Source organism: Nerophis ophidion, linkage group LG03 (genome assembly GCF_033978795.1).
Source record: "Nerophis ophidion isolate RoL-2023_Sa linkage group LG03, RoL_Noph_v1.0, whole genome shotgun sequence".
NCBI lineage: Eukaryota > Metazoa > Chordata > Actinopteri > Syngnathiformes > Syngnathidae > Nerophis > Nerophis ophidion.
The window spans coordinates 19,311,035-19,325,766 of NC_084613.1; the positions used below are offsets into that span (position 1 = coordinate 19,311,035).

General features: G+C 38.7%; 1 protein-coding gene and 1 non-coding gene across 2 annotated transcripts; both read right to left on the reverse strand.

The window, feature by feature from the left end:
- Window positions 1-3,158: 3,158 nt before the first annotated feature.
- Window positions 3,159-12,485, reverse strand: rps13 (ribosomal protein S13). The gene is made up of 6 exons (XM_061894501.1): window positions 12,378-12,485; window positions 11,901-11,949; window positions 11,743-11,821; window positions 5,766-5,935; window positions 5,589-5,689; window positions 3,159-3,227 (listed from the first exon to the last, which is right to left on the reverse strand). Exons 1-6 carry the CDS (start codon window positions 12,398-12,400, stop codon window positions 3,194-3,196), a joined length of 456 nt encoding a protein of 151 aa, XP_061750485.1. The 5' UTR covers window positions 12,401-12,485; the 3' UTR covers window positions 3,159-3,193.
- LOC133550256 (small nucleolar RNA SNORA19) lies at window positions 5,428-5,555 on the reverse strand. Its single transcript, XR_009806270.1, has one exon. It is a non-coding gene; the product is annotated as a small nucleolar RNA SNORA19 (small nucleolar RNA).
- Window positions 12,486-14,732: the final 2,247 nt, after the last annotated feature.

Below are 14,732 nucleotides of genomic sequence, written 5' to 3' on the forward strand. Positions count from 1 at the left end.
CCAAGTCCGAGTCCATGGTTCTCGCCCGGAAAAGGGTGGAGTGCCATCTCCGGGTTGGGGAGGAGACCTTGCCCCAAGTGGAGGAGTTCAAGTACCTAGGAGTCTTGTTCACGAGTGAGGGAAGAGTGGATCGTGAGATCGACAGGCGGATCGGTGCGGCGTCTTCAGTAATGCGGACGTTGTATCGATCCGTTGTGGTGAAGAAGGAGCTGAGCCGGAAGGCAAAGCTCTCAATTTACCGGTCGATCTACGTTCCCATCCTCACCTATGGTCATGAACTTTGGGTCATGACCGAAAGGATAAGATCACGGGTACAAGCGGCCGAAATGAGTTTCCTCCGCCGTGTGGCAGGGCTCTCCCTTAGAGATAGGGTGAGAAGCTCTGTCATCCGGGAGGAACTCAAAATAAAGCCGCTGCTCCTCCACATCGAGAGGAGCCAGATGAGGTGGTTCGGGCATCTGGTCAGGATGCCACCCGAACGCCTCCCTAGGGAGGTGTTTAGGGCACGTCCAAACGGCAGGAGGCCACGGAGAAGACCCAGGACACGTTGGGAAGACTATGTCTCCCGGCTGGCCTGGGAAGGTCTCGGGATCCCCCGGGAAGAGCTGGACGAAGTGGCTGGGGAGAGGGAAGTCTGGGCTTCCCTGCTGAGGCTGCTGCCCCCGCGACCCCACCTCGGATAAGTGGAAGAAGATGGATGGAAATTCATAATTAAAAGATTAAAAAGTCTGATTTATGAGTACAAAAGGTAATATTTAATTAATGGCAAATTGATGGACAAAATTGCATTTTTTATTTAATAATTACAAACCCCGTTTCCATATGAGTTGGGAAATTGTGTTGGATGTAAATATAAATGGAATACAATGATTTGCAAATCATTTTCAACCCATATTCAGTTGAAAATGCTACAAAGACAACATATTTCATGTTTAAACTGATAAGCATTTTTTTTCCCTGCAAATAATTATTAACTTTAGAATTTGATGCCCGCAACACAAGACAAAGAAGTTAGGAAAGGTGGCAATAAATACTGATAAAGTTAAAAATGCTCATCAAACACTTATTTGGAACATCCCACAGGTGTGCAGGCTAATTGAAAACAGGTAAGTGCCATGATTGGGTATAAAAACAGCTTCCCAAAAGATGCTCAGTCTTTCACAAGAAAGGATGGGGCGAGGTACACCCCTTTGTCCACAACTGTGTCAGCAAATAGTCAAACAGTTTAAGAACAACGTTTCTTAAAGTGCAATTGCAAGATATTTAGGGATTTCAACATCTACAGTCCATAATATCATCAAAAGGTTCAGAGAATCTGGAGAAATCACTCCACATAAGCGGCATGGCCGGAAACCAACATTGAATGACCGTGACTTTCGATCCCTCAGACGGCACTGTATTAAAAACCGACATCAATCTCTAAGGGATATCACCACATGGGCTCAGGAACACTTCAGAAAACCACTGTCACTAAATACAGTTCATCACTACATCTGTAAGTGAAAGTTAAAGCTCTACTATGCAAAGCGAAAGTTATTTATCAACAACATCCAGAAACGCCGCAGGCTTCTCTGGGCCCGAGATCATCTAAGATGGACTGATGCAAAGTGGAAAAGTGTTCTGTGGTCTGACGAGTCCAGATTTCAAATTTTTGGGGGAAATATTCGACATCGCACATTTCAAATTGTTTTTGGAAATATTCGACATCGTGTCATCTGGACCAAAGGGGAAGTGAACCATCCAGACTGTTATCGACGCAAAGTTCAAAAGCCAGCATCTGTGATGGTATGGGGGTGCATTAGTTCCCAATGCATGGGTAACTTACACATCTGTGAAGGCACCATTAATGCTGAAAGGTACATACAGGTTTTGGAACAACATATGCTGCCATCTAAGCACTGTCTTTTTCATGGACGCTCCTGCTTATTTCAGCAGGACAATGCCAAGCCACATTCAGCACGTGTTATAACAGCGTGGCTTTAGTGGGGGAACTTTCCTGCCCCGCTTGCAGTCCAGACCTATCTCCCACCGAAAATGTGGCGCAATACGAAGCGTAAAATATGACAGAGGAGACCCCGGACTGTTGAACGACTGAAGCTCTACATAAAACAAGAATGGGAAAAAAATCCCACTTTCAAATCTTCAACAATTAGTTTCCTCAGTTCCTAAACGTTTGAGTGTTGTTAAAAGAAAAGGTGATGTAACAAAGCGGTGAACATGCCCTTTCCCAACTACTATGGCACGTGTTGCGGCCATGAAACTCTAAGTTAATTATTTGCGAAAAAAAATTAAGTTTATGAATTTTAACATCAAATATCTTGTCTTTGTAGTGCATTCAATTGAATATTGGTTGAAAAGGATTTGCAAATCATTGTGTTCCGTTTATATTTATATCTAACACAATTTCCCAACTCTTATGGAAATGGGGTTTGTATTTTTTTTTACCAAATAATTTCACATTTGTATTTTAGCATTTAGAATGTTATCCATAATTATGACTTTCCTCATAATTTTGTTTGACGTATCTTGTAATTGGAACTTTTTCCTCTTAAAGACTATAACTTCGACTTTATCTCCTAATTTCAAAGTTTTCACAATTAGTTTAATCTAATTTTTGCTTTGACTCATAATTTAGATTTTGTCTTAAAATCATGACTTTTCAATAGCATCATTTCAACTTTATTACGACTTAGCATTGGTGTAATTTTTTCAGTGGCAAAAACAGACTTCCATACTTAAGACTATGCTAATTTGGTTTTAAGGTATCGTGCTTTGAATGTGCTGCGTTTAATACCTTTAGTGAAAGTCTCCCACATTAAAATGTTTTTAATTATATTTTGTTGTAAAACTTGAGTAGCAAACCAGTCAATATCTCATAGCAACTAGATAAACTTAAATCAACTTGTTTGTGGGTTTATTTAAAAATCTCTTAAATGTCAAAACATTTGGGTTGTTTACTTTTGTAGTAGAACAATTCCATTTAAATATCCATACCCGTACAACAAATATGACATGTTTGTGTTTGTATTAGGAGATTCATGTTTTAGTTGTAGATTTCAAATAATGATTTGAAAGTATTTTCGAATGAAAACAAGCAGATATTTACAATCTTAATGTTTGAAAAATGACCATGTTACTTCATAAAAGACAAGAAAATGTTCAATTGAATCTTTCTTTTATTTGAAAAAAAGGTTTATGCCACCAGAGCTGAAGCTGTAGAGGATTCGCTGTGAATGAAAAAAAAAACAAAAAAACAATCATTAGAAGACAGAAATGAAGTTGAATTTGATGGCTGAAGTAAGCAGTTATGAATTCTGTGTAGAGCTGGGCCATATGGTAAAACATTTTTAATGTTTATTTTTTTTACATCATCTAATCTCAATTAATACACATTTTTTATTTAAGGCGGATTGTCCCGTTGCATCCCTACTGTAGTATCTCGTAACAGACATGTAATGTTTGACCAAGGTAATATTTGACAACTGTTATTTGGGTCATATGTATTATTAGGTTTATTACAGTACAGGTAACCCATGCTAGTCTGTACCACAGTTTAGTTTGGTAAGTTTTGTGGGAGTAGAGAACTTTTTCCCCTCTCAAAAGTTATTTTGCTCGTCATCACAAACTTTATTCTGCAGTAACAAAGTATCATTGGTGTAATGAATACCACAATACTTGTATTTCAAGTTAACATTTACTACACAATACTTTTAAATGGTCAATTATTTGTATTCTGGTACACATCTGTGCTTCCCACCGGTGCTTTGGCAAACAAACAATGACCTAGATTAAAAGTTTTTCAAACTCAAAAACTGTATTGAATAAATATTAATATAAATATTGAATGAAATTACATTAAAGTACCTTTTGAATTGGAGGTACCGTATTTTTCGGACTATAAGTCGCAGTTTTTTTTTTTTTCATAATTTGGCCGGGGGTGCGACATATACTCCGGAGCGACTTACGTGTGAAATTATTAAACACATTACCGTGAAATATCAAATAATATTCATCTCATTCGCGGAAGAGACGAAGAAAATGTCAGCAATCGTCACATACACGTCAACTAATAAGAATTCGGCGGGGGGGGGTCATGGCAGAAGTGCATTGTGGGTCATGGAATGCTAACTGCTATATACTACTGCCGTAGCTATTAAAGTGGATCATTTCATCGTTGATGGTAACTTATAAAAACTGACAATGGCTGAACAAAAATCGGACTGAAAAGGAAATCATGTACTGCAGCTTACAAGCTGGACGTAGTGAAATATGCAGCAGAAAACGACAAGAGGAAGCGGCGCATACCTTTGGAGTTGGCAGAGTTGTTTAGAAGCGACATCGAGGAAGAAGATTTCATGGGATTTATCGATTAGGAGTGACAGATTGTTTGGTAAACCAATAGCATGTTGTATATGTTATAGTTATTTGAATGACTCTTACCATAATATGTTACATTAACATACCAGGCACCTTCTCAGTTGCTTATTTATGCGTCATATAACGTACACTTATTCAGCCTGTTGTTCACTATTCTTAATTTTAAATTGCCTTTCAAATGTCTATTCTTGGTGTAGGATTTTGTCAAATAAATTTCCCCCAAAAATGAGACTTATACTCCAGTGCAACGTATATGTTTTTTTTCTTCTTTATTATGCATTTTCGGTCGGTGCGACGTTTACTACAGAGGGATTTATAATCCGAAAAATACCGTACTGTAAAATAATTTGTACAAACACAAAACATGTTTAATGATTGTTTTCGGAACAAAATATTTGTATAAACAAACTCAATGATTTGAACAAAAAAAGCCTGCAATTTTTTTTGGTACATGTTACATTAGGAGTTGAAACAGAACAAAAATATTTAGATATAAAATTATTTTTCTCCCGATAGGGACCAATAGAGCGCTGTAAAAATGGCTGATCCGTCTTGTCTCCCTGTAACATATGACTGCTCTTAGTGGGACTGTGCCAAAAATGTACTTTGCAGTTCTTATGTGTCTTGTGCATGTTAAGAATTGACAATAAATCATTTCCATTTCCAATACAGTAGTTGAGTAACAAAGTCTGCAACCAGGATAGGATTGTGGTGATCTGCAGTAAGACTTAAGTGTGTCTATGCTAGTATTAGACACATTTCATTCTTTCGGGCTACACTTCCAGCTGTGTTAGGGAAAAGAGGTGCAACGCTGGTTGAACAGTAATTAGGTCTTGACAAGCCTGACTTTGGCAACGGTGGAACGGGATAGTCGCACACATACAAACACAGGATGAATGAAGACAGATTATTTCCACATTGTCCCTTCCCTAATGCTTACCACTGCAGTATCTTCCAAATAATTTCAGCCATCTTTGAGGAAATATGCTAACAGCTGATCACCATGATCAAACTCAAATGAATCACTATCATACAATCACCCCACTCTAATCCTGTGTGAAGGGGACTGGCAGATGAAGCACTGATGAGCCACTCTGCTAATTTACCTCCAGCTTTGCTTTTGCACAACAGAAATATCCCAACTCTCACTGAGGAGAGCAGGACAATGAATTGTGCCATCCATAAAAATGTTGACATTAGTTTATACGTACTACTTCCAGTTGGGGGCCAGAACTCTCTTGGTCTTATAGTAACGGGCCAGCCTGTGGATTCGGCTCTCGATGAGAATCAGACGGAACTTGGCGTCCTTGTCCTGCGAGTGGAGAAGCACAACGCTTGGACTCCAGTCCTGGCTCCATTGAACTAAACTAAAGTCATGGACACCGCACCTTTCGGTTTCTCTCCAGATGCTTCCTGACGGCCACGGCCTTCTTGATGAGGTGGTACAGGTCCTCTGGCAAGTCAGGGGCCAGGCCCTTGGACTTGAGGATCCTCAGGATCTTGTTGCCGGTGACGAAGCGAACCTGGGCGACACCGTGGGAGTCCCTCAGAATGACACCTGCGCAACACACCATGGACACGTGCGGATGTCAACACAAAACATTCATCTCAATGCATCATTAAGCACCGTGTATGCACATGTTATTATCTCAGGGAACAGTTGCTTTGACATTAGTGATGTGCAGACCAGACCGATATATCGATATATTTTTTTAAGCCAATATCAAATTGCAAATCAAAATCGACATTTTAGTTCTTGGAGATAATATATACAATTATCAGGAACTCAGGGTAAAGTAACTAAATTATTTGATCTCGTCTAAATGAGACGTGATTTACTTTGTCTTTCGTCCAGGTAAGTACGTAACGCACAAGCGCAGCGTCAAACTGTGCTGTCATATGTATGTTCAAAAAATTTACTGCAATTAAAAGGGGTCAATATGTGTTATAAAACAGCAAGTGTGTGTGTATAATTTTATTGTTTGCTATTTGGATACACTGCATACAATTCAAGACATTCGGTGGAGAATGATGCTGTCATTTGTTTTGACGTGTGATTTTATATTGTTCGAAGATGATTTCCCAAAATCAGAAAAACCTGAAATATATCTTTTCATTTTACTAGACTGGTACACTGGCACTAAGTATCGGGATCGGCAATACCATTCTGAATTTTGGTCAATGTCGGACAAAAGATCAGCGGCATCGCACATCAGTTCTCTACAGTCGCGCAGAGAAAAACAGTATGAATGATATTGAACATTATTCAGTCCCTTTACGGCAGCCGAAAATGCTTGAATGCGCTCTGAGTCATATTTTTCTATTACTTTAATAACATCACATCAATGGGTGATTTTATGAATTTGTTATCAATGTTTGTTTTAATCCATTCCCCAAAAAGCACAGGATTTCAACATTCGAAGCAAAGTTGTGATGTTTTACTCTTTTTATACCACAGACAACAGGGACTGCTTATTTCGACAAAGTAGCTGCCGTGTTTGTCCTTCGGGTTCAATATGGGTTAAAAGATCAGCTGACAGAACATTGTATACTAGGGCAGCATAAAAAATATAAAATATGTGGTTAATGGTGCAGGGTTGTTAGCAACACGGCGGACTAGGAATGTCACAATATAAAAATGTCATACCTCAATTGTGACCAAAATGATCCCGGCTGTCATTGTTAAATGTACTCAAAAAGAACTGATACACACAATAGAATCTTTCCACCAAGTTATTTTTACCAATTAAAAAAGACACAAAATATACAATGAATATTGCTCTGCCTTCATAAGACGTATTATATTTGTGTGTTTGACTATGTGTATCTTCCATTTCAATTACAAAATGTTTAAAGTTTTACTTTGATGCACGCAAATTGGGTGTTTGCCTCACTTACGGTTTATGTGACGTCACACAACTCAGTTCACTTCCGTCGGTTTCAACTTGACATTTGGAGTATTTATTATGCACTTTATGTTCAATGTGAATATTGTATCTTAGTTGTTAAGACAGCAATGTGCTTGTACAAGTGTGGACGTTTCTCAAAGGGGAACGATTGTAGTCTCATTTAGAGATGTCCGATAATAGCTTTTTTGCCGATATCCGATATTGTCCAACTCTTAATTACCGATACGGATATATACAGTTGTGGAATTAACACATTATTATGCCTAACTTTGTTGTGATGCCCCGCTGGATGCATTAAACAAGGTTTTCCAAAATAAATCAACTCAAGTTATGAAAAAAAAAATGCCAAAATGACACTGCCATATTTATTACTAAAGTCACAAAGTGCATCATTTTTTTTAACATGCCTCAAAACATCCATCCATCCATTTTCCACCGCTTATTCCCTTTTGGGGACGCGGGGGGCGCTGGCGCCTATCTCAGCTACAATCGGGCGGAAGGCAGGGTACACCCTGGACAAGTCACTATCTCATCGCAGGGCCAACACAGATAGACAGACAACATTCACACTCACATTCAAACACTGGGCTAATTTAGTGTTGCAAATCAACCTATCCCCAGGTGCATGTCTTTGGAAGTGGGAGGAAGCCGGAGTACCCGGAGGGAACCCACGCATTCACGGGGAGGACATGCAAACTCCACACAGAAAGATCCCGAGCCTGGATTTGAACCCAGAACTCCAGGAACTTCGTATTGTGAGGCAGACGCACTAACCCCTCTGCCACCGTGAAGCCCTGCCTCAAAACAGCAGCTTGGAATTTGGGACATGCTCATGTAGCGCCCCAGAAGAGTTAGTGCAGCAAGGGGTTCAGGGTATTTGTTCTGTTGTGTTTATGTTGTGCTGCGGATGTTCTCCCAAAATGTGTTTGGTGTGGGTTCACAGTGAGGGGCATATTTTTAACAGTGTTAAAGTTGTTTATACGGACACCCACAGTGTCACCCGTATGGCTGTTGATCAAGTATATGTTGCATTCACTTGTGTGTGTGAAAAGCCGTAGATATGTGATTGGGACAGCATGCAAAGGCAGTGCCTTTGAGGTGTATTGGCGCTCTATTCTTCCTATGTCCGTGTACTCAGCGGCGTTTTAAAGTCATCATTTTAAATTTTCTTAAAACAGATACCGGTAATTTAAAGCATTTATCTGCAGATATTATCGGACATCTGTAGTCTCATTTTCAAGTTAGCATTTGTGATTGTTATCATGCTGACCCTTGTCGGTCCATAATTATATGAAAGTGGTTATCAGCTTTCCAATGATTTTTATTTTATAGTGTTATACTTGGGGCTGGGCGATATATCGATATACACGATATATCGCGGGTTTGTCTCTGTGCGATATAGAAAAATGACTATATCGTAATATTCGAGTATACGTTCTCACGCAGTTTTTAGCTGCGGGCATTACACTACAGGCTCTCCTCGCTCTTTCCTGTGTCGTCTGCTCACAGACAAGCAGGCGCACATTCTTACATACGTATACGCCCAGCAGAGAGGTAGCGGCTTGGCTAACGTTAGCTGTGATGCTAGCGGGCTGTTGCGAGAGAAAGAAGGTGCGATACTCGTAACAAATGAAGAATTAATTCCCAAGAAAAACAGCACGGGGTCCATCGTCTGGCGGTGGTTCGGCTTCAAGTGGGAATATGTCGAATAGACAACTTTAATTTGTCATGTGTGGGGCACAAGCATTGCTACAGAAGTAGCATTACTGCTAATATGTAGCATCATTTGAAAAGTCACCTGCTAATAGCTTGAATAAATAACAGTTTTGGTAAATTGACTTAATTGTGATTTCCTTCTCTGCTTGAAAGTTTAAAAGTAGCATATATTAGTGCAGTATGAACAAGAATGTTTAAATGTAGACACATAGAATCACCATACTGCTGTGGTTATATGTATCCAGTGATCATTCAAAGCTAAGACAAAATACTGAGAAATATATTGTATATCGCGATATGGCCGAAAAATATCGCGGTATTAAAAAAAGGCAATATCGCCCAGCCCTAGTTATACTAACCATCAGGAGTTACACCCCAGTTATTACTGTTTGTCATTACATCCATACAGCTGTAACTTTCTCCTCACCCTACCGTGGGAGTCTCACCTAGGGTGAGTTACCTCTACTGCTGTGGCCGAGGAGGCTTGCTGGAATTATTTAAACTTCAATCCTATCAATATGGTGAGTCCATGTTCTTTTTTAGAATAGTGCAGCCCCGGCTTACACTACTAATCAATTTCTGTCTTTAGTGTCCTCAGAGGCACACAAAGGCCTACTGAAATGAGATTTTCTTATTTAAACGGGGATAGCATACTTGATCATTTCGCGATATTGCCATATTTTTGCTGAAAGGATTTAGTAGAGAACATAGACAATAAAGTTCGCAACTTTTGGTCGCTAATAAAAAAAGCCTTGCCTGTACCGGAAGTAGCAGATGATGTGCGCGTGACGTCACGGGTTGTGGAGCTCCTCACATTGTTTACAATCATAACCTCCAAGAAGCGAGAGCGATTCGGACTAAGAAAGCGACGATTTCCCCATTAATTTGAGCGAGGATAGTGAGAGTGAAGGACTAGAAAAAAGAAAAGAAAAAAAAGGCAAGGGCAGTGGGAGCGATTCAGATGTTTACTAATATCATTCTGGAAAATCCCTTACCTGCTTATTGTGTTACTAATGTTAAAGTGAGATTATATGGCACCTGAAAGTCAGAGGGGTGTGGTGACCGCCAGTGTCTCCGGTGGGAGGAGGTAAAAGAGTCCGCAGCTTCAGGAGGACGCAAGCTCCGCACGTCTACGGTAAGAGCCGACTTATTACCACAATTTTCTCACCGGAAACTGCCGGATGACATGTGGTCGGGAACCATGTTCGCTTGACCGCTCTGTTCCATAGCAAAGCTTCACCTTCGGGAATGTAAACAAGGAAACACTGGCTTTGTTTGTGTTGCTAAAGGCAGCTGCAATACACCGCTTCCCACCTACATCTTTCTTCTTTGACTTCTCCATTATTAATTGAACAAATTGCAAAAGATTCAGCAACACAGATGTCCAGAATACTGTGTAATTATGCGATTAAAGCAGACTACTTATAGCTTGGATCGGGCTGGGAAAAAATGTCCGCTACAATCCGAGACATCACACGCACGCATCATCATACCGATGTTTTCAAAATATTTAGCGTGAAATTTAAAATTGCAATTTAGTAAACTAAAAAGGCCGTATTGGCATGTGTTGCAACGTTAAGATTTCATCATTGATATATAAACTATCAGCCTGTGTGGTCGGTAGTAGTAGTTACCTACTACTACACACCATGCAGTCTGATAGTTTATATATCAATGATGAAATCTTAACGTTGCAACACATGCCAATACGGCTTTTTTTGTTTACTAAATTGCAATTTTAAATTTCCCGAGAGTTCCGTCTTGAAAACGTGGTGTAATGATGACGTGTACGGAAGACGTCACGGGTTTTAAGGAAGTATGAGCGCTGCGCACACACACAGCTAAAAGTCGTCTGCTTTAACCGCATAATTACACAGTATTTTGGACATCTGTGTTGCTGAATCTTTTGCAATTTGTTCAATTAATATTGGAGAAGTCACAGTAGAAAGATGGAGTTGGGAAGCTTTAGCCTTCAGCCACACAAACACACGGTGATTCCTTGTTTAAAATTCCTGGAGGTCAAACTATAGTATTGATCAGAGCGCGGTCAAGTGAACATGAATCACGACGGAATGTCAACCAGCAGGTTTCGGTGAGAAAATGGTGGTTAAAAAGTCGCTTCTTACCGGAGAAAAGCTGAGCTTGTGCCGTCCATAGCTGCCCTCGACTCCCCTGAGACATTGGCGTCAAGACATCCGTGGAGACACCCCTCCGACTATCTTCACTAAAACACTAGCAACACAATAGAAAGATAAAGGATTTCCCAGAACTATCCTAGTAAATGTGTCTAAAAACATCGGAATCCGTCCCAATGCAATCGCGTTTATTTTCTAACTTTTTTTTCTTTCTTCTAGTCCGTCGCTATCAATATCCTCAAACACAAATCTTTCATCCTCGCTCAAATTAATGGGGAAATTGTCATTTTCTCGGTCCGAATAGCACTTTTTTTTGGAGGCTCCCATTAAAATCAATGTGAATGTGTGAGGAGCCATCAACGTGACATCATCGTCTGCGACTTTCGGTAGAGGCAGGGCTTTTCTCCAGTTTCAAACTTTATCGTGGATGTTCTCTACTAAATCCTTTCAGCAAAAATATGGTAATTTCGCGAAATGATCAAATATGACACATAGAATGAAACTGCTATCCCCGTTTAAAAAAAAAAAATCGCATTTCAGTAGGCCTTTGATTAAAAGAGTAGCCCTTCTGACCGTATCCATAGCATGTGTTTAGGTTTACTTACCAATCTGGGATGGGGTCAGGCCCTTTTTAGCCAGCTTGAAAATCTGCTCTTTGACGTCATCAGATGTCAGCTTCAGCCACTATAGAAGAAGAAAATGACTATGACTTTCAGCAAGCCTTACATATAGATCAGGGGCATGTTCCATGCTGTCTACTCACAGTTGGGACACTGCGCCTGTAAGGCAGAGCTGACTGGGACAAGCCCTTTCTGTTGGGGGCAAATAAAACACATTGCAGTCAAAACAATGCTTTATATATTAAAGCTCATAAGCTTGCTAGCAGGGGCCATGAATAGCTGGAGCCTAAGTTCAAGTTAACATAAAGGTGACATTTGCCACGTTTAGTTGTAGCGCTATATTAAAATAGAAGGCATATATTTATACTGTATGTGAGTTATATGTTATTTACAAACTTTAAAATACATCAGGTAGTTATCGTTAGCTAATGCTAGCGAGCGCAAGCTATTTGGCTGGACACGGCGCGTCTTTTCCCACGTTTTTCCTCGCTTTTAGAGTGACATCTAAATGCTCGACTCGGCCATTTTCTACTCTTAAGCAACTAATGTTGTCAATTCAGGCGTGAGAACCAAGCAGTTGGCAAGAAAGAGCTACTTTAAAAGGCAAAAAGGCTGATTACCCGGGAGCGTGCATGCGACCCATGATGGCGGCAGAGGAAGAGAGGCCGCACACGAGACACAAGATGGTACTTTGCGCCTGCCCCGGAAGTGACGTAATGACGTACGCAGAACGCCATTTTGACGCTGGCTAGTTTAGTTTCGTTAAAATGTTTTTTTTTTTTATTAGACTCGTTTCTATGTTGTCGCTTACCATTGTAGTATTTTATATCGTATTTTATTTATTTTTACGTGCAAAATAATAATGTACTGTCTCGAATGACTTAAAAATGTGTACTGAGTTCTTGAGTGGGCGAATATTTAGTTCCGTCCAAAATGCGATTACTGACGTTGCGCATTTACTAAAAATAGTTATTTAAACTTTCCACCAGCTGCTATTAAACGCTAGTCCAGTCCCTTTTACGCCTAAGTACATTGGAGACTATCGAAGTTATATTTTTTGTGTAATAGAAGTGTATGCCACTGCGCATATCTTGAGCGCAACATCCGGGTACTGACAGTTTAGTTTGGTATTTATTTCAGGGGTCTCCAAAGCGGTGCCCGCGGGCACCAGGTAGCCCATAAGGACCAGATGAGTAGCCCGCTGGCCTGTTCTAAAAATAGCTCAAATAGCAGCACTTACCAGTGAGCTGCCTCTATTTTTTAATTTTATTTATTTACTACAAACTTTGCTCGACATTTTTAATTCTAAGAGAGACAAAACTCAAATAAAATGTGAAAATCCAAGAAAACATCTTGAAGACTTGGTCTTCACTTGTTTAAATAAATACATTTATTTTCTTACTTTGCTTCTTATAACTTTCAGAAAGACCATTTTAGAGAAAAAATGCAACTTTAAAAATAATTTTAGGATTTTTAAACAAATAACTTTTTACCTTTTAAATTCCTTCTTCTTTTCTGACCATTTAAATCAATGTTCAAGTAAATGTATTTTTTATTGTAAAGAATAATACATACATTTTAATTTAATTTTTCATTTTAGCTACTGTTTTTTCAACGAAGAATATTTGTGAAATATTTCTTCAAAGTTATCTTGATTAAAATTACCAACAATTATTCTGGCAAATCTAAAAAAACTTTAGAATCAATTTTGAATCTTATTTCAAAGTCTTTTGAATTTCTTTTAACATTTTTGTTCTGGAAACTCCAGAAGAAATAATGATTTGTCTTTGTTAGAAATATAGCTTGGTCCAATTTGTTATATATTCAAACAAAATGCAGATTGGATTTTACCCTATTTAAAACATGTCATCAAAATTCTAAAATAATCTTAATCAAAAAAAATTACTAATGATGTTCCACAAATTCTTTTTTTATTTAAAAAAAAAAAAGATTCAAATTAACAAGTTTTTCTCTTGTTTTTTTCGGTTGAATTTTTAATCTTAAAGAGTCAAAATTGAAGATAAACTATGTCTTAAAATTTAATTTTAATTTTTTCCCGTTGTTTTCTCCTCTTTTAAACCGTTCAATTAAGTGTTTTTTCATCATTTATTCTCTACAAAAAAACTTCCATAAAAGGAAAAAAATGTACGACGGAATGACAGAGAGAAATACCAATTTTTTAGAATATATATAAACATTTATTTATTAAAGGTAAATTGAGCAAATTGGCTATTTCTGGCAATTTATTTAAGTGTGTATCAAACTGGTAGCCCTTCGCATTAATCAGTACCCAAGAAGTAGCTCTTGGTTTCAAAAAGGTTGGTGACCCCTGCTTTATTTAAAGCAGGGGTGTCAAACTCATTTTAGATCAGGGGCCACATGGAGAAAAATCTACTCTCAAGTGGGCCGGACTGGTAAAATCCCTGCACGATAACTTAAGAATAAAGACACCTTCAGATTGTTTTCTGTGCTTAAAAATAGAAGAAGCACATTCTGAAAATGTAAAAATCATAATGTTGTTTTTTTTACACTTACATGTTGCGGTTAATAGTACTCTATCTTTATTTATCGTTATTTATATTTTCTGAATGAATGATGTGATAATATTAATCAGTCAACTCAATGGTGTTCATTTTCAATCTATCAAGATAAAAAAAATATCAAAATCTAATTACAGTATGCCATGTATGTAGTTTGATCATTTTCCTCGCTTGATGTACTATTATTATCATGTAGTTTATTATGTATAAATCTACAATCATCCAGAGATTCAAATAATTGCTATTGCAACATCCAGTAGACACATGTAGAAGAGCTGTTTCTTTCATTAAAAAAATTCAGGTTAATTTGTATTCTTAGCAAACTTATCCCGTGGGCCGGAAAAAAAACCTATTCGCGGGCCGTACGTTTGACACCCCTGATTTAAAGGGACAATGCACAGAAACATTAAGTTCAAAGACACATATGTTCTGTGT